At 49.1% G+C, this 19,933-nt stretch overlaps 1 protein-coding gene across 7 annotated transcripts in view; it reads right to left on the bottom strand.

Annotated features, from left to right (window-relative positions):
• Positions 1 to 19,860, bottom strand: part of IKZF1 (IKAROS family zinc finger 1) — a 94,864-nt gene extending 75,004 nt beyond the window's left edge. For 5 of the 7 annotated variants that reach the window (XM_035026473.1, XM_035026475.1, XM_035026476.1 and 2 more), the window contains exons 1-2: positions 19,475 to 19,860; positions 5,211 to 5,264 (exon numbers count right to left, since the gene is read on the bottom strand). In XM_035026473.1, coding sequence (XP_034882364.1) covers positions 5,211 to 5,250 — 40 coding nt within the window. In that variant the 5' untranslated portion in view covers positions 5,251 to 5,264; positions 19,475 to 19,860. Of the gene's footprint in view, positions 1 to 5,210; positions 5,265 to 15,467; positions 15,622 to 19,474 lie in introns of those variants that run through there. The other 2 variants (XM_035026474.1, XM_035026478.1) reach the window with 1 other exon arrangement.
• Between the last annotated feature and the right edge of the window lie 73 nt (positions 19,861 to 19,933).

Raw genomic sequence — 19,933 nt, 5'->3', positions numbered from 1 at the left:
TCAATACATAAAACCAGACTTCTGTGTCAAGTGGGGATATTACGGCGGGGAGGAGGGGAGACTGGAGACCCAGGTCACCTGCCTTCTCAAAGACCTCCTGAGGAACCCCCTTCCCCAGAACAGATGGTGGAGACCCCTGGATGAGCCAACTGACCCAAAGATTAGAGGTGTATAGAGCGAGGTGCTGTGCATGTGTGTCTTTGTGATCAACCAGCTGTCATTATTATGGGGTGGGTGTGGGAGGCTGAGCAACTAAGCTTTATGAGCATATTTTACCTTCCCTGTGACACTTCCCTTTGGAGTACTCCATGATCCTCCTGGGTAAAGAATCAGGACTTATCCAGTGAAGGAACGTGGTCTCTGCTCCACCGAGCCAAAGCGTGTCCAAGTAACTCTTGATTACTCTTTTGGTAATTTAACGGCTCTGTGTGTTAGGGAATAGGGCCAACCACACATTCTTGAGGATGCTTATATGATAGATGTGCTGCTAAGGGTTCTGTGGGTCTGGTCAGGCTCCTGCACTGAGTGAAACGCCAGGTCTCCAGCACCCATCAGCCTGTGCCTCAGCCCTCCCACTGCTTCCTGCACGGGGCGGGGGGGGGGGGGGAAGAGGAACGAAGAAAGCGGTAGGGATGATGATTCCAAGATGCATGGGTCAGACTGATCAACGGGAGCTCTCTACGTGGGAGAAACGCGCAGGGAGAAGGGAGAGTAAACAGTCGTCCCTGGTGTATACAGTGGTGACCAGTAAAAAGTCAGACCTGGAGGAGAACAGAATGAGATATAGGGCACAGCCTTGGCTCACCTTCACTTGGTGAGAGATTTTAAGAGGTGGCCTGATTTGCCTAAAGGCCCCCAAAGTCTGGGTGGTGCTGAGACATGACTCACTCCCATGAGCCCTTGTGCCCCGTGGCCCCAGATTCTCTCACTGTTGGAGATTTCTACAGTGAATATGTACCACTTTGTGAAAACCTTGTCAAGCGAAGATTGTTTGTGTGTTGATTTTAAAAATATTTGCCCCGTGAACCACTGAAAATGCAAAACCTTGGAAAGATCATAAAAGATACAGAAGTAAGGTTATTAAGTCAACACATCCCAAACATTAACACATGGTTGACCTGGGATATGGTTCGGACAGAAACATGGAGGAAGTCACCCCTTGAAGATGGTTTCCTCAACAGAAAAATGAGGCTAAAAACCATGATTTTGGTCTAACTCACAGGGCTTCTGTGAAGATAAAATAATAACGTGTGTGAATGCTTATATGCTGAAGAAGCCTATGGGGCTGTTTCTAAAAGGCAGCAAACCACAAAAGCATGAGGTCTGCGGAGCACCAAGTGCCTGCATTTCCCCCAAGTTCATGTACAAAGACAGACAACATGTGGAGCTGTAGACAGCAAGAGATCAAGTACTTCTCACGGAATAATTTAGGAAGTGCAATGTAATTTCCCTTATTTAGAAAATTGAAAGAAACTTCTTAGCAATTTATATTTAATCTTACTACTCGCCTTTGCTTCAAATAAAGCATTACCTATGAGAAGTGTTTGGGGCAAATTAGATGAGAAAATTGTATAATGAGCTTATCAAAAGCAAGCAAGTTAATTTCTCAAGTAGATTATAATTCATCCGACAAAGTTCTGTGATTCCCCATCTCCCAAGTGCATGAGTGTTTTTATATGCAATTACCCAGGGGAACATAATTGCTGGGGGTAAAGAAAAAGTCAGAGTACAGACTCCCAACTCTAGAAGAGTGGGAAAACTTGTACTCAGTGACATGTCCGGCTGGCTCCCTGTGGGACTTCTGGTCCATTCCTGAAGTTTCCCAAATCTCAGCTCCCTGCAAATTGAAAATGGTGCCTGTATCTTCTTCACTGGGTGCTTATAAAGTTGAAAAGAGACAACACTCAGGGCAGTGTCTGGTAAATGTAAGCTTTCAATCAGTGTGATTTCCTAGGATGAACATTTCCACTCCTATTTCAATAGAGATGAGCTTCATTTGCCTAAGCAGACTATGTCTGTCTACAGAGCATACTTCTCGTTTCTATGTCCCAACAAACATTACAAATACCATTGAGAACACATCCAATACACCTTTAGGATCACAGGAGCCAGATGATCCTTCAATATCAACTGGCTCAAATCCCTCTTTTTGCAGATGACACTACAGTGGTCCTTCCAGGAGGCAGGAAACCTGTGTCAGGTCCCCATAATTGGGGACAAAGATGGGAGATGGATACTAGCCTCACAGTCCCCCATGAGCTGTGTCTTCCCTTAGAAACCAAAACAAAAAATAATACACAGGAATAAAAATATTTTGGAAAAACTGACAAAGAAGAAAGAGACACACACACACACACACAGCTTTACCCAAAGAATGAATGAGATATGCCCTATAGGAAAAACCCCCAGAAAGAAAGAATCAGGTGATTTGAAAAAAAAAAAAGTCAGGTATTATTTCTTTTTCAAGTGAATATTTCACAGATACTGATGGAACTGTTCATGCTGGGGCATTTTTGAACCCAGGAAAGTGGCAACTTCCTGGTTCAACGTAGAAAGTTTATTGTTTTCTTTCCTGTGGGCAGAACATGACAGTGAAGAATTTTCTGGGGAAAGAGGGGGATTGAGTAATATATTCCTCCACAGATCGAGAATGTCAACTTCTGTTTGACTAAATGTATGTCCTTATTCTTTTTTTAAAGATTTTATTTATTTATTTGAGAGAGAGAGAGAGCATGAGCAGGGGTGGGCAGAGGGAGAGGGAGAAGCAGACTCCCCGCCGAGCAGGGAGCCCGACATGGGGCTCGATCCCAGGACCCTGAGATCATGACCTGAGCCGAAGGCAGACGCTTAACCGACTGAGCCACCCGGGCGCCCCTGGACATCCTTATTCTGTAACTGTCACTACCCTCAATTTTCAGAAATGGAAAAGACAAAGGGATGTGATTAGGTTTTAGTTGTAGAAGCAGCAAGAAGTAGAAGAATCCTTCAAATCTTTAGGAACGATGACAGGGCCCTTCAGATGCTCTGTCGCTGTTCAGAACGCTTCAAGTTACATCGACCAAGAACACCCTTAGTGTTTTGGAAGTAGCATTTCCTTTGCTAAGTATACACAAAGTAAATTTCAGATCGAGTCTTGAATCTTCTCAACCACAGAAGAGTTTCCTTTTTCAGGCAGTCTTGGGCCACGGGCCTCCCTTCATTCTTGCTCCCCGCAACCCCCACTTCCAAAAGCCAGTGTCCAGGAAAATGGAGTGTTTAGCCTCATGTTAAGGGCAAGAAGACTATGAGGGAAAAAGGAGGCTTTTGTTCTGCTGGTGAACAAGACAGGAGGTGGGGACACAGACTTGCTCATAAGAAACATTCTGGAGATGCCTGCCTGGGCCAGGGGGCTTTCAGCTCTGGCTCTGGGACAGGAGAGGACAGTTGGACAGATGCTTCTTGCAAGTGTCACCTCAGAAACTCCTCAAGAGACAGCAAAAACAATGAAAGGGTTTCTTGGCGTTTGGAAATTGTTGACATCCTGTGTTTTTGAACTGCTAATCCCCTCTAGCGGAGGCCTGCAACCCGGGCAGGGGAGGGGGGCGCTAACCCAGGGAAAGGCACACACCTCCTCCCCGCCTCCTTCTCCTCCCTGCAGGCCTGTTGCCCAACAGCCACCAGGCCTCCCCCCCTAGGCCAGTGAGAGGCTTCAAAGAGCCAATCTCTTTTTTTCGTTTTCATTGAAATCATATTTTGTTGTTGGTGTATTTCCGGTTCAGGGTTCAGAAGAATGTGCTCAAGGGAAACCAATGCAAACAGAACTTAAAGACAGTAGATACTAGATGTAAAGCGAAAGGCCCCCCCGTCCTCCACAGCCCATCCCTCCCTCCCATCACCAAATTCCCCAGGGGAAGTCTAGGTTGGTAAATCTCTCTCCAGAGTCTTCTTCAGCACGCGTGCAAGCATGTAGGAAGTGTGTGTGCGACGCATGTTCATCTTACAGAACAGATCACACTTTGCACACCCTCCCGGACACCGCCTGCACGTTGGCGTAGGTCTTGGACGTGTTCCGCTACGAAGGTTTTCACGCCACCCTTCTTCGGAAGACGGGATGAACAAGGGAAATGCCCCGGTTTTCGGACATTAGCGTCGATCCTGTGGTGAGCATCTGCTCAAACGCTCTGCGCGCCTGTGGGCGCGGCTCTAGGGCAAACTCCTTCGTTGTAGCCCAGAGAGTTCAAGTCCACACTTGCCGCATGCCCGGAGTAGCTGGCCCAGGGGAGGCGGGAGACATCTGGGATTGTGGCAAGAACTTGGATCTCCTCCCCTGCACACTCGCCAGTGAGTGAGCTGCCACACGTGTGGCCCCAGTCTCTGTCGTGAGGACTGACTTAGGCCAGGGCGCAGTATTCAATAAAAACTTAGAAACAGGTGGGGGGCAGGTCAGCCGGGCCCAGATGACCAGGCCAGGCCATTTGCCAACAGACGCCCACCTGGGATTGGCCAGGAGCCTGGGAGACTCTAAAAGGTAAAATAATGAAAATCCACAGGCCACAGAGGTTGCTCCTGCAGCTGGACACCTCTGGGTACGGGGCCAGACGGAAGGTGGGCTTCCCACACTTAGGAACACAGGAGCCATGCTGGCTTTGCTGGACGGGCTCAGCCCCACCTAGTGGGACACTCTGTGACCCGCCCTTAGGCCTCATGTCACATCACCCACGGCTCCACTTCCTGGGTCTCCCAAAACGACAAGAGCCATGTCCAATACGGCTTGAAAAAAAATGTATGTGGGTGGGGAGCTTACCAGATATTCTGACTTGCGCCTCAAAACCATGCTTTTCAATTTCTTTCTCCCGCTCTGCCTCTCTCGCTCTTCTTCCCTCTGTCTCCCTCTTAAACACCACCATTGGCAACTGTCTGGGGTCCAGAGCAGGTCCATCAGTCATTTCCCCCCCCTAAGAGTATCCACATTTATTGGACCTCTTCCAGGGTGCTCTCGGATTTCCCAGCAAAACCCATTTTATGCTTGGAGATTTTTCTGCTCAGGTTCTCAACCTGGGATGAGCTCTAAGAGTTGCCATAAAACATTGACACGAATTCCATCTTGGTCTTCCCTTTTGCAGGACAGCCTGTCTTCCTCCCTCGGGAACACAGTGAGCGCCATGGCTCCTGGCACCCCAAGGAGGGCTCTTCACAGGGCCCCCCATACAGGTACCCCACAAGGGTCTCACCTGAAACTCGGGACATGTCTTGACCCTCATCAGCGTCCATTGTCCTCAGGTTATCTGAGAAAGAGAGGAACGGATTTTAGTTTAAAGCAAATTACTAATAAGATCTGAGAAAGAGAAAGAGAGAGAGAGAAAGAGAGAGAGAGAGACGTTCTATGTATTTAACGGCAAGGTTATCTACCAAGAATAATGCATTTTCCTCCTCACATACTTGCTGGAGTATCAGACTGGCACAGACCTTGATCCTTTTAAAAACAGCATTACAAAGATTTATAAAAATATCATTACAAGCACAGGAGGACCAAATTTGTTATTTATTGTTAATTTCCTACTGCATAATAACCCAAAATGCAAACTGACTGCAACAAAATTAAGCAGAAAATTAAATGGCCCTGGGTCATTGTAGGCACAGAATTCATTCTCTTGGCTGATCCATAGTTATGTTCTTTCTAATTTACTGAGCATGCATCGATGAACCTTGAGTCAGCTTGGTGACACACATACAATCAGCAATCAAAAAACGAAGCAATTTGCTGAAGAATGTCTCATTTACCCAGGCAGGGCTGCATATGTGAGCAGCTCTTGCACTCCCTCCATCAATAATGAATACACCTCCAGCCTGGCATATGGGCAACATGGGTGCTTCCGTCTTTGTCCCCCACTCTCTCAGGGACCCTGCCTCAGACATCGCTAGTGCACTCACACAGGGAGAAGGGAAGCTCACGACGGCAGCAAAGCGAGGCCGGGAGAGCACCCAAACCTTCCTGTTTGCTGACACATGGCTTGGCTCCTCACACTGGCTTAAAAACAGAAAGCCCACTGGGAAGAGCCGCCCTTGGTGGTGACAGCGAATGTCCTGCCCCGCGCGGGACCAGCCACCGCACGGTGGGGGCACTCGGGGTCCTGGCCTGGCCTCGGAGGTCGTGGGTGCCCTCGAGGATGACCTCTGGGAGCCCCGTGGACAGGGAAATGTGTGGCCTCAGCAACAGGTGACCTCAACGAAATCTGCTCATTTATGCTCTGCTGGACAACCTGCAAGACAGACCTTCTCTAAGCAACACTGAGTCCATCTGCCGAATCGAACTCAGGTCACCTCTGTTTTGGGGGTGGGGGGAGGTGCACCTGTCTCTTTGGTTCAGGTGTGTGGATCTGAGCTGTGAGGCCAGTTTGCAGCAGACCTGGCCACGGGTGAGGGAGTGTTCAGGGGACCGAACTACACAGGCAGGGGCGAATACATGCGTATATATAATAGCCTTTACGGTGCCTGTGGACTACGTATCTTCAATTTCTGTAGTATCAGTACTAGTCACAAAGAAGACACGAATGACTGTCACTTCTTCTGGATGGGGAGGGGTTTTCTTCTATTTCTGAAAGCCACTGAACAGGTCTGAAGTGTGACCTGAATTTTCCAGGCTGCTGTGCGGTGCAGGGCTATGGCTGCTGACCACAGAAGGGAAAAAGGCCCGTGGCCCCACCTGTGCGTCTGCCCCGAGACTGAGCGTCCACAAGGCGGCCGAAGCCGAACAAAGCAGCCCCGGGAGCCAGCTCGAAACTGGCTGTATGCCCAATGTCTCATAAACCCCCACGTACAAAAGGCAAAAAAATCCATGAGTCTTCTGAAACCGTCCAAACAATTATAAAGAGACAGGATGGACTCCAATGAGAAAAATCTTTGTCATCGTTGGACGGCGTGAATGTGAGGTTCACTATTCGCTGAAGGCGGGTCCAGTGTTTTATTGTGGTATCACAGACCTGTCTTGAAATGTCCCTGTGCTGAGTGGCGAGACGGATGGCAGAACTCGAATCTTGCTGTAACCAATCCTGGGCTAACACAGAATTTGTAGAATGTTGACTTGGATTCTTCTCACCATGCAGGTGATACGTTCTTTACAGCTTTTTTTTTTTTTTACAAAGACCCGTAACTTCCACACACGCAGAGATTTTTACAAAAACAGGACGCTAAACGTATTCCAAACAGCCTCTTGTAAACTATTTTTTCATTTAATCCGCCACGTCTTTTTATTTTGCACATCTACGTCAAGGTCCTCATATCAGTGGCTATGAACTTCTCAGCTGCAGGACTGATTTATCCGGTACCCCATTGTAGATCCAAGCTATTCCCAAGTAGAGGACAGACCATCTCCTAAGGCCCCACAGATGGCTCCCCACCTTGGCTCTAAGGGAGAAGGTGTGCTCCCTTGAGGCACGGAGGGGACAATCCACCCCTCCCAGGTTCCCCATCATGCATCCGTCCCTGCAGGTGGGAGATGTGACAAGTGCCACAAAGCAGAACACAGATGGTCGAGGTCCAGACCAGGCTCTGCTGGGCGGGAAAGCCATTGCCCTGGGCAGTCACCTGGCTTGTGCGCCTTGTGTGTCCCTTCCTGGAAGCAGCCCCACCTCAGCAGCCACCTGTATACTCCGGACTGTGGGTGTGCTGGGGGCCGGCCACACCGAGCAGAGGACCATGGGCTGGTGTCAACACGCCGGTTCCCATTCTCACTAAACGTCCACATCCACCCCGCCACCCCCACCCTGTGGAACTCCACTGGGTAATCCGCACCACTGAGATTTTCAAACACACTCCCAACCAACCCTACTGCAGGTGGGTGTGCAGCCGTGCTGAGAGGGCTCCCTTGCTTGGGCTAGTGGATGCTTGTCACCACTCTTCTGACCTTCTTGATAATTTGGGGGCAGGGCCCACCTTTCCAGGCCGCAGTGGGTCCTGTGAATGCTGTGGCCCCGGTCCTGCCTGCCGTCATGCAGGGGGCGCGGGACTTGACAAGCTCCCAAATCTGCATCTCTCGGGATGGAACAGTCGTGACTTTTTTGTAAAAGTGATGGCTTTTAGGCAAAGACCAAACGAATAAATCGACGATGGGAAACGGATTGAGGGAGAGGAAATTTCACCCCCTCCAAGACCAGAGGTTACAGAGGGGCAGCTGTGGGGGGCCTGAGAAGGGGTAGCGGGACACCACCCCCATCCCGGCTACCGCGTGCACGATCCAGGCTCTGTGCTCAGTCTCACACAGTGCTTACTAAGCCCTCTTTCCCTACATGGAAGCTGTATCCAATGCCAAGTGGAAAACAGAGTGTGGGCTGGATATGGTCTCCGCTGTCCAGGAGTTTATGATCAGAAAGATGAGTTCAGCACACAAGTGGACTCATGACCTGTTTTTGGAAACCGGCCCCTCAACAAAACCCAGGACCACAAGCCTGGAAAGGGAAATGCCAGAGGCAAGGAGTATTCCACAGAAGCGAAGTGTGATTTTCTCCCCCACACGGGAAACCCAAACAACTGAAGGCCAGAGCTCCACCGATCGACACGGCAGAAAACACAACACCAGCAAACACCGGGCACCTGGGCGGTGCCTACAGCCCTGAAGGCTCATTGTTGCTCTGGAGCAAGCAGTTCTGAATCTCACACACAGGGAAACAGATGCAGAGATAAGTGAAGCCCAACGTGACAGTGGCTGTCGCTGGCCGTCCCTCCAGGGGAGCACAGCCAGCTGTCGCAAGCCACTGCCCACCCGTACCTCCCACTCTGGAGTGGTCTTCCTGTCTTTCCTTCTGTCTCCTTCATCCCTCCTCCCTTCCTCTCTGTGTCTCTGTCTCTGTGTCTGTCTGGTCCTTCTTCTTTTTTTTTTTTTTTAAGATTTTATTTATTTATTTGAGACAGAGAGAATGAGAGAGAGAGAGAGAGCACATGAGAGGGGGGAGGGTCAGAGGGAGAAGCAGGCTCCTTGCTGAGCAGGGAGCCCGATGCGGGACTCGATCCTGGGACTCTAGGATCATGACCTGAGCCGAAGGCAGTCGCTTAACCAACTGAGCCACCCAGGCGCCCTGGTTCTTCTGCTCCAACAAGACTTTCCTCGTGTCAGCTCAAGGGGGTTGGCATATCAGTGACTCCAGAAAGTGGGGGGCACACAGAGGGTGGAGCAAAAGAGGTGAGAGACAGGAGCAAAGCTGGCCCGGAACATCTGTGCTTCTCCAGCGGCCCCGCCAAGGAAATAGGGTCTTATTGCCAGTGCCGGCCCCGTGGAGAAGCTTCCCTCAGGGACAGGGAGACTCTGGAAGCATCCCCCCCGCCGCCCCGCCGACCCTGTCCTTCTTTCCTCCTTCCACACCCACCCCACGAGGGACTGGGGCCTGGCTGTCTCCTGGGAGGAACCGCCCTGGGCAGTCGTGGCTCCCGAGTCAAGGGCTGGGCAAGTCTCCAGGAGCGTCCTCCCTTGTACCTGCGAGCGAGCAGGCGGCCCCAAGAACAGCTCCGAGAGCCAAAGGGAGCCCCGAGGGCCACTGGCAGGTGCACAGGGCTGGTGGCCGTCCTCGGCCCCTCTTCATGGGCCCCCTCTTTGCCCTAGGATGAGCACCTCTCTTCACAGCGCTCTCCCACACTTCTGAAAAGGCGAGTCGGAATTAATGAAGTCAAAATGAAGAGCCAGACACCCATCAAGAACCACAACTTGATTCCTTTTCAAGCGGCCTGACGTCACCGCTATCCCAGCACCGCCAAGCGCACGGCGGGCCAAACCGGCTGCGAGGACCGCCAGCGGTCACTCAGAACGAGCCATTCCCTGGGAGCACCCAGCACCTCCACAAGCTTTACAGACCTCAGTTCTCTGCGGTTTAAATAACGCGCGCGCGCACACACACACACACACAAAGTCACGTCTGTGCAGAGGATGCTCGTAATGATGCTGTCCTGCCTGTTTGAAAGTTGCTAACAGAGCAAATCTTAAAAGCACCCATCGCACACATGTTTTTGTGACCCTGTGTGGTGACGGCTCCGAGACTCATCATTCAGTATCTGCAACGCACACAAATACTGAATCATCGTGCTCTACACCTGACACTAATATGATGTTACGTATCGATTATGCTTCAGTCAAAACAAATACATAGGGGCACCTGGGTGGCTCAGTCGGTTAAGCGACTGCCTTCGGCTCAGGTCATGATCCTGGAGTCCCGGGATCGAGTCCCGCATCAGGCTCTCTGCTCGGCAGGGAGTCTGCTTCTCCCTCTGACCCTCCTCCCTCTCGTGCTCTCTCTCATTCTCTGTCTCGCAAAAAAAATTAAATAAATAAATAAAGAATCGTCTTTGTTTAAAAAAAAAAACAAAACAAATACATAAATACCTAAAAACGATGTCTTTCCTCTCCCCTGAGACACATGGGCCCAATGCTATCTCATTTCTTAAGTACTTTTTATGTGCCAGAAAAAGATGGTGAAGGAATGGATACTGGTCTTAGCTGGCTGAGCTAAGCAACTGACTACGGCATTTAACCGCAAAGAACCACAAGACCGTCCACGTCGTCCACCTCGCCCACCGTCTTATGTGAGTGCCTGGTACAGCGTCTAACACGGATCTAGTATTCAAGACTCATTTGCTAAATGTGTATCTTTAAACTTCACAATTAAGCCACGTGATTATGATTATTGTACATAATCCGTATTATTTCCACTCGATGCATGAGAAAGACGGAGGCCAACCATACAGCAGCCCGCCCAAGGGCGCACGACTAGACAACAGAGTGAACTTGAACCCACAACGGCTCGACGGAGACGCGTTCTTCACTCCACCACTCCTGCCTGTGCGAACCTCACAGCCCAGCGCCGCGGTCCCAAATTTCAAACGGGCAATGGACAAGGAGTGGATGTCACCTGTATCCTGACAGAAGAGGGGTGTGTCCTTTGTAATACTCTACATGTAAGGCCCCCTTCATCACAAAACTTCTCCAATAAAGTTAAATTCTCCTTATTTGATAAGATGCATGCTACTGATTTCTTTCCTCCCTGACGAGCGAAGTTGCACTGGCGGTTCCATTTCAGGGTTATTTCCTTACACACTCAATGACGCTTGTTTTGAAGGGGGCAGGCACGCGGGGAAAACACGGGCCAAGCCTATAATCTATTTAAAATGCCTTAGGTCACAGACCTCTTTAATGAAACCCATTATTCCTGCCCAGAGAGAGCTCTTTCGTTTTCAGATTGGTAGATTTTATTTTTGCAAATCTATCATATCGCTGTGAATTACACTGTATCTTAAAAAAAAGAAATGTTCCAAGAGAAAGCTAAGGCAATCTGCCAGGTCTTTGTGTCTGGTGAGGGGGACCTTATAGGTTTTCCTAACAACTTGACAAAACAGGTCGGGAGAACATAGAAACTTCTGGGCACTCTTATTTCATTTCTGATTCTTTTCATTTTTCAAAAATTAGCTGCCAATCTACACATTTTCATGATTATTCCACAGACTACTGCTGGCGCAAATAACAATGAAAAACAAGATTTCAACAGGACGGCAGGGAATCCAATTTGGCTTTCAGACTGCGCCCCCACCCCCATATTTAACTGAGCCACAGAAAACGCCTCCAGTGGTTTGTTCTACTGAGAACCTGCTTTTTGAGGGCAAATTAGCTCAGATGTGCAATTCTGTCCTCACAATTTTTTTTTTCCTAGGGGCAGGAACTGATATGCAAAAGAGGAAGGGTCTGGGGACCTGAGGAAGCCTTTTCAAAATACAGCTAAAAACCGTGCTGCTTGAAAACAGTGTCAGCAAAGAGAGATTTAATACAGAAGGGAAAGAACACGCGAATATTGCAAAATGGCCTCAAAGTGAGGTATAAAAAAAGATGGGAGATACTGTATTCGACATTTTTTTTTTTTTTTTTAACCAGAGAAAGCAGAGTTAGAGCCATTTACCCTCAGCACAGGTCCAGAGCAGGACTTCCAGGGGCCCGGGAAGGTCCTGGCACTGCACTTCTCCTACGCAAGAAGAGACTTCTCGGTAAAGACCGCCCTGCCCCTAGACCACAGGCTCTCAAACTACCAGGAAGGACTGTATAGACAGCAACTGTAGCAGAGACATACACACTCAAAAATTTACATACACGTTTATAGGACTTTTCCTGATTTTGACTGTCATCATGGGCCACTTCCTAAGCAGCTTCCTCAAATATAAATGGCTTTTTACACTTCACTTCATCACTTAAGTCAAAAAATCTAAGTTTAGAATCATTTCCTTCTACCCTCTTCCCAGTTTTAGAAGACCTTCATGCATGGCCAGCAACCGTGCAACAAAAATGAGACTTAACCGTCTTGAAAAAATATGTATAAGAACTGCCCCCCAAATAATGATTGACATGGATATTCCCAAAAGTGCTGATGGTTTTGTCATTTATTATTATAAAATGTGGAGACAGGAGCCCAGGCACAATTACATGTTCCTATTTTTTTTTCAAAGTTTTTTTTTCACTTAAAAAAAAAAAGGATAAATACAAAGTTACCATATTCACTAAGTGTTTTACTCAGCAAGGCAATGGGCTAACCCCACAAAGGATACAGTATCTTATCCTGCCTTCTTTGCAGTGACTTTACTTACCATATTAGCCGCAGATACTTTCATGGGGACATGTGAAAGCTCAAAATTAAAACTGAGCATGCAAATCCACTTGTATTGGATACCCGTAACATTCCAAAAAAAAAAAAAAATGCACTTGTAATGCTGGGACTTCTATAAGGCCACTGGGTTTTGTTTTGTTTTGTTTTTTTAATGCAGGGCTTGTGTAAGTTTCCTTGGCGAAAGATTTAATTTATTTAGACCCCAAGAAGTAAAATTATCCAAGTCTTGACAAGCATGTCCAGTTGTTCACAAATCCATACAAATACGTTTATCTCCAATAACTGAAAAGTCATGGCCAATTCGCCCACCAATAACACTCTCCTAGGTACTATAACCCGTTTTTTTTCCATTTTAGATAAGTCTCTGTTGTCTGGCTGGTAGTGAGACAAGATCTACAAATCCAGATACACACACACACACACACACAAAATGTGTTCCAGAGCAAACATGTCCCAGGATTCATTGTTACCCAGATATCTACCTTTTATTCCTTGCAATGGAAAAGGCTGTTGGGGGGGGGGGCACCTGTAAGAGGGGAGGTCTCATCTTGGCTCTAGAGAGGGGGCTGCAGACACCCTGATGACGGGATCCCCCCACATGAAGGCCACATGGCTTCCGGGCCAACGGGAAATTCTCCCTGCAAGACGTGCGTTCTGAGCTCCCCAGTTTTACTAGCAACACAGATCATCAACTCAAATCACTTGAAATAAGGTAACCTCATGAAAATGATTAAAAATCCTATGGCCACAGTTTTAAACTACGTTCACAGAACACAGGAAGGTGGATTCGCGAATCAGGTTCTTTGAATCCTAGCCCGAGCTCTTAGTAGCTGTAGAACTCTGGAATTCACCTTGTCCACCCAACCTCAAATGGTCCCACTGAAGTCAAATCAAGCTGTTTCGAGAAGAATAAAAGGGAGAAGAAATGCATTCGGTAAGTTGTCTGGTAAGAATGATTCCTCTGGCAATACGCCAAATAATCATAGAAAAGAATACCACTTGGTAGTCTCAGCTGACTCTTTAAATTGGAGCAAATTAACAAGAAAAGTTCTAGCTTTCCATTTCATTCTGCGATAGACAGAGCGCTCAGTCCTGGCTGTGCTATCATTCCAACTTGGAAGGCTCCTGAAAACAAAATGCCCAACACCACAGAACAAACGACAATGTCCATATGAATGCGAGATCCTAATGGCTATGCACCCCCTCCCCCGGCCACGCATGCTTGGAGTGCATTCTCTAATCTACAACCTTTAGCCTATAAGGGTCCTCATACAGACCCGGCAGGGAAGTGGGGGTGGGCGGCGGAGGGAGTCGTCAGTAGAACTTCACAGAAGCTTACAACTTCCTCATTTGTAGGGCCACAAAAATCAGCCTGTCTTTATTTGTAACCTGGCAGAGAAATGCTCTTGTCCGTCAGACAGCAAAATAGAGGAAAACTCGTTTTAAACACTACCATCCGATTCTCCTGCAGCCCTTAAATGAGCCTAAATTATTTATTTTCAATGCTTCGCTTTAAGTATTTTGCTGTGCTGTTCGGCAAGTTTCATTTCTTTCACAAGAGCCTGGTCTGCTCGAAACAGAGCTGGAAATTCTTTAAATTCAGGGAAACACATACAACTCCAGGCAGAAGCAGGAAAACACGTGCAGAAAAGCACTAGAAATTTCCAAACCATTTTTAAATGGTAATTAATGGCCTTATCTCTAACAACCTCAGATAATTAGCAGTGTGATTTTGGTTTAATGAAGTGGGATACACAATTTATCAATATGTTTTCACTGTGGATCTCTTTGAATATCATTTTAATTTTCCGCCCTCCACAAAACTCACCACAAAGGAGGAGGAAAAGGTCACTTTTTCAGGCTGGAAAGTGGGGCTCGCACCAGGGGGTCGCTGGCTCTCTCTCTCTTGGTTTGCATTAAAAGCACAGGAGGACATTTCAGAGTGTCTCAGAAGCAAGCTCATAAAAGATCAATTCCTCATTTTCATTTCTCCTAAAGATTCTAAAGTAAACATTTTCCCCCTGGGGGCCAAGGAGGTGTCTTATGTGCTCTTTCATGTGCTCCAGGCTGACCAGTGAAAATCGGATTCCACGAGAAAAATTCACTCCAAACGGACGAATCAATATTCTTAGCGGAACTCTTAGCTTCAGAAAAGGACTCTGAGCCATACTGTTCCATTTTAAATAGTTTCAAACTAACAGAGAACGCTTTAGAGGGCTGGTATCCGTATGATCTCCAAAATGGAGCCTGAAACTCTATGTTGGGATGCATAAGAGCACTTAAAAATACTTTATGCTGGTCTTTCTCCATTGTTTCCATAGACTCCCACGGCACCCCCCACCCCAAAGAAAGAAGGAAGAGGGACAGAGAGGGAGGGAGAAGGAAGGGCAGGGAAGGAGGATGGAGGAACATTGCTGGGTGCCCCCTTCCCACCCATCCCACTGCCCCCCCCCCACCCCCCAGCCGGGAAGCCCTGCACCCTGTCCAGGACTGCTAACTTTTGGCGCCAAAAAGGCAGGAAGAGAGTCAGATTTCCTTCAGCAGTGAGCTGATTGCCGGAGAAAAATGAATCATTGCACACTTGAGTGAGGAAATATGAAGAAGGCACTTTTCCACTAATTAGGCCCCATTTTAGGCAATTCGTTAAGCGGTGGCCCTGCGCCACCAGCCATCAGGAGGTGGAGCACGGGAGAACCTGAAAGCAGAGCGTGCAAATGGTGCATAATGATGCTCTCCATCACCCCAGACAGACAGCGGAGGGGTGCCGGGCAGGGGCCGGGCGCAGGCCACCGGGAAGAGAGGCCACACCGGCTGGCCCCCGTCTATGCAAGCACAGCAGAGAAAGCGCGTGGCACTCACCAGTCTCCCCGAGCCTCCCCGAGACCGAGGGGTGCTGCCTTCCCACACCAATCCCGCCTTTGGAGGACGGGGGTCTTCGGGCCCTGGGCCGCGCGTGGAGTCCCCTCCACTCAGCCACCTGGGAGGGACCCTGCTGCCCGGGGAGCCAGGCCGGGAGGCCCTCTCCTCCGCCACCGCCTTCACACTCCACTAGGGCGGAAAGAAAGGTGGAACCATTTGCCAAATATGCAAAAAAGGAGGGAAGATAGTTTTCTCTCAGGAAAACATGGGCAGGAAGGGAGCGTGAGTTTCCTGTGCCGACCAAAACGGGTTCAGAGATTATTAGGACGTCTGATTTGACAGGCTTGTGGTGGAGGCCGGCGCTCTTTTAGTCAACAGGAATCGCGAGTTCCCCAAAGGCCGACGTGGCGGTGGGAGAAGGGAAACGGGGCCAGGCCTGCGCCAGGGAAGACAACGGGCGCCACGCCTGGGACTTTGGGTTTTCACCACTTCTAACAGTTTATCGCCAAGCGGGTCACTGGAGGCACCTGTGGGTCCCGCCTGTTGATCACAGTCAGGACACAAAGCCAACGGAAGCGAGGAGGCCGTCGGCCTGTGGGGGAGACCTCAGCTGGTGCCCCGCGGGCCCTTCTCGGGAGTGACCCCCAGCGTCTCACACACACACACACACACACACACACACGGAAGCGGGGGGGGCCTTGCCTCCTCCCTGCTCGGGAACGCGTGCACAGCGCCCTTTGTCTGGCTGGGTTTCACGCTGCACGCACGTTTTGTCACGTCCGAGAGATATTTGTCAGAAGAGCATCACACATTTAAAAACGACGTCAAACAAAAGCCCTCACGGGAACGGCGCAGAAGATGCGAGGACAGGGGCGTGTATCACAGGAGCTGCAGACGGAGACCGCGCGTGAAGGCGTTTCTTGAACTGCCAAGACCACACTAACACCTTGGGGTCTCCAAGAAGAAACCAGCGGGAGTGTCCAGAAGGCCCCCCGGGGAGACCAGACCAGTCATGTCGCCGCTGCTGATTCTGGTCCGGGGTGCGCACCAGCCCCATTTCTATTTCCCTCCCCATCTGAACTGTGTGTGTGTGTGTGTGTGTGTGTGTGTTGTGTATCACACCACTACTCTCCAGTACAACCTCCCTAACATCTAGATCACACATGCCCCTGTGCCCCGTGTGAGCAAAACAATGATCCGTCTCAAGGTGTAAGCAAGATCAATCGTTCTCCATTTGTAAGCCTGCGAGGATGGGTCACTTGTCACTTTTACATCTCTTGTTTTCACCTGAGAAACGGCACGATTACACACACACATGCCTGAGGGCTCCCAAAACACCAACGTACAGACCCGGGGAAGGGAGAAACCTTCACGACCAGGGCGAGAGGTACAGCATCTTATGGCCAGAAGAAGGAGTCACAGTCCCGAAAAGGCTTGTCAGGCTGACAAATCACAAGGGTTGCCAGAGAACGTAAAAGGGACTTAGTCTGCTCTCTGTGAGTGGGATCCCCTGAACGAATCTCCATCAGAATAAGGCAACGAAAACCAGCACTTATTTCATAGTGAATTTATTTCATAATTGCGAAGATTAGAGGAGGGGAAAAAAACACACACACAAATGCCACGAAATGTTGCTATCCTTGACAGATTCTGGGTTAATAGTGTTAGGCAGACACCCAAAGTACTCACATCATTTACCTCTACGCTCAACAGTATAAATAGGAAAATCCATCCTGCTTTAGTGAAAGGTAAAAACCAACCAAACACACAGAACCTAAAAGGAGGGGCTTTATTACTCAGGTCAGGTCTGTGTGATGTGAAGACTCGTTCTCACCCTGCCCCCACGCCTCTCTCTCTGTGCCGTGTGCATGCTGTGTGTGTGTGTGTGTGTGCACAGACTCATTGAATTTCTTTATTTTCTGTATCTATCCATGCACACATAATCTTGAAATATACCCAGAACACCTGTATGTGTGGGGGCGGGGGTGTTTTGTCGCAGGGCCCACAGAAGACAGCGTTGCTTCACATTTGCAAAGTTTGACATTTAAGTTGACAATATGCTACCATATGACCCAAACACGAAACACACCAATTCAAATCAAGGGGGAAAATATGCCCCCAAAAGAACCACCAACCATCCTCAAACTCTTAAGTCTCTAGCCAAGCGAGGAAGACTCAGTGGCCCCCAGCACCCTGGGGCTTCAGAACTCTTGGCCAGGAAATTCACTAGGATTATAATTTTTCAACAAAGGAAATGGCGCCAAGACAGTCACCGTGTATCCTCTCTCAGGAGACCAAGGACCAAGTCCTCAAAAGGGTACACAAGCACACTTTTTCTTACACACCCACAAGCTCACCCTGTGAGACCGAGCTGATGGGCTGCTCTTGTTACCATGCTTCTGAATTCAGAGGATGTGTAATGTTGCAAGATGCAGCCCTTCAATTAAAACCCTGGTGAATTACACAAACAAGCAAGCATGCTGGAGCTTCTAGAGCTCCTGCCTTCCACTATCACCATGAAACAAAAGGGAAGGAAAGCACGACCATTTAACTCAATAATCTATTCTGGTATCAGCTCTGGTGGACTCCAAGACCGGGAAGCACTTTTTTTTTTTTTTTGCCACAAAAAAAGGTATAAACACGTATGTTCCTGGAAAGTTTTGAAATCGGATACATTCTATCAACCCAGAAGTGTGCAGGATTTTAAAATGTGACATCACTATGTATATCTGTGCATACAAGTTATTTTTTTAACATGTTCTGCATATTCTATGATGGAAGCAGGTAATCTTCCCGTCACAGATATTTGGCACTGTTTAATTTTTTTGCCACATACCAAATAACCTGATTTGCCACTGAAACAATTCTGACATTGAATCTGAAAAAAATACTTAAATTGGTACTTTTAAAATTCCATATAAAAGATGGGTCCAATGAGCCTCATCAAACACCTTCAAACAAAGAAACAAATTCACGAGGCTCCCACCATTTCCTGCAGTTTTCTGTCTCCTCTCAACTCAGAACCAAGTGAGCCAATCCTTGCAACCATTTCAATTTCTATGAAAGTTTAAATATTGTCCAGAGTAAATATTTTCAACCTCCATACATTTTGTCCCCTTAGCAGAAGTTGATTTGGCTAGCAAGCAGGTATTCATTCCTTCAACAGCAGTTTGTGTCTCCAAGTTTAAAACAAGATACCTGGGAGCTGAGATGCATGGGCCAGAGCAGGGTGGGAAATTAGCAGTGGGCAAGCTTGCCTTGAATTAGCTCTGGGCCGGTGCAGCCCAGAGCAGAGGGGGGGAGGACTACACTTGAAAGCTGTTCTTGTCCGGTCTCTCGGTCTCTACATGCCATACTCTGTCCCTCCAAATTAGAAGAAAAAACAATCTCACCTTCTCCCCCCTCCCCCCCATTCCTTAGGAATCACCTGGGATCCTTGATGATTTTTTTTTTAATACATTGCAAATCCAGTCGCAAGTAACCCGATGCCTTATTACCAGGGAGTGTCGAAACCTGAGAGCCAAAATCGCAGCCAGCAGAAGTCCTACTAACTTTTCAAACCGGGATAATTCTTCATTTTGCAGAAAGCAAGTTCAGACACGATCTCATTATTTTACAGTAGAAGCAAAATGCTCTCACCTCAGAAATAAGAAAAGAAAGCTCTTTACGAATGACTTTGTGAAGCCTGACTTCCGTGATCTAGAGGCATGTATCAGTTTAAATATAACCGGAGCTAGACCGTCCTCCTCCTGGTAACAGCGGGGCGGCTCACAGGCGTCCCACCGCCGGCCTAGCTCTGTGCCCGCGGTCACAGCACAAGTTGGCAGAGGCTCTGACAAAAGTCAGGGCTCTCTCCGTCCCCAGAAAGGGGAGGCGGACCTGAGCGAAACCCGGGCTTACAAACCTTACTGCCTTGTCTTGTCTTCTCATTCTCTCCTTCTCTCTCTCTCTTTAATCCACCAGCCACTCGGAGTTTTCCTATTGAAATTCAATTTGAAAACACTCACGTGGATTTGTGCGTCGCACTTTGGGGGCCAAGACTGATCCTCGGGCGCGAAGAGCAACCTCGGGGCCGGGGCTCCCTCTGCCCTGCCGGGCTCGCCCGGGGCCGGCCGCCTCGCCACCTCCAAGGTCCCGCCCGGGCTCGGCGGCGCTCCGCGGGGACCCAGGGACTGTCGCGCAGTCGCCGCCCCGGGCGCGGGCGGCGCATGCACTTGTTAGAATGCCCTGCTAACTTGGCCGCCGAGCTCTTCCCAGCTTTCTTTCACAATGACTTCCTGAAGTTGCTCACTCGCATTGTTCCCCATTTCTCCGCCACCCTCCCCACCCCCCGCGGGCTCCGACCCGGCTTTCGCGCTCGCGGCCGGCCGCCTGCCCCGAGCGCACAGCGCCGCCCACGGGCCGCGCACCTGGGCCCCTCCGCGCCGCGCCCCGCGGGCCGGCGCCTCGCCACCTGCGGCCGCCCA

This window comes from Mirounga leonina, unplaced genomic scaffold, assembly GCF_011800145.1.
Source record: "Mirounga leonina isolate KUSES-001 unplaced genomic scaffold, KU_Mleo_1.0 Mir_199, whole genome shotgun sequence".
Taxonomy (NCBI): Eukaryota; Metazoa; Chordata; class Mammalia; order Carnivora; family Phocidae; genus Mirounga; species Mirounga leonina.
The sequence above is the reverse complement of the archived record's forward strand: the minus strand, read 5'-3'. Positions and strand labels throughout refer to the sequence as shown.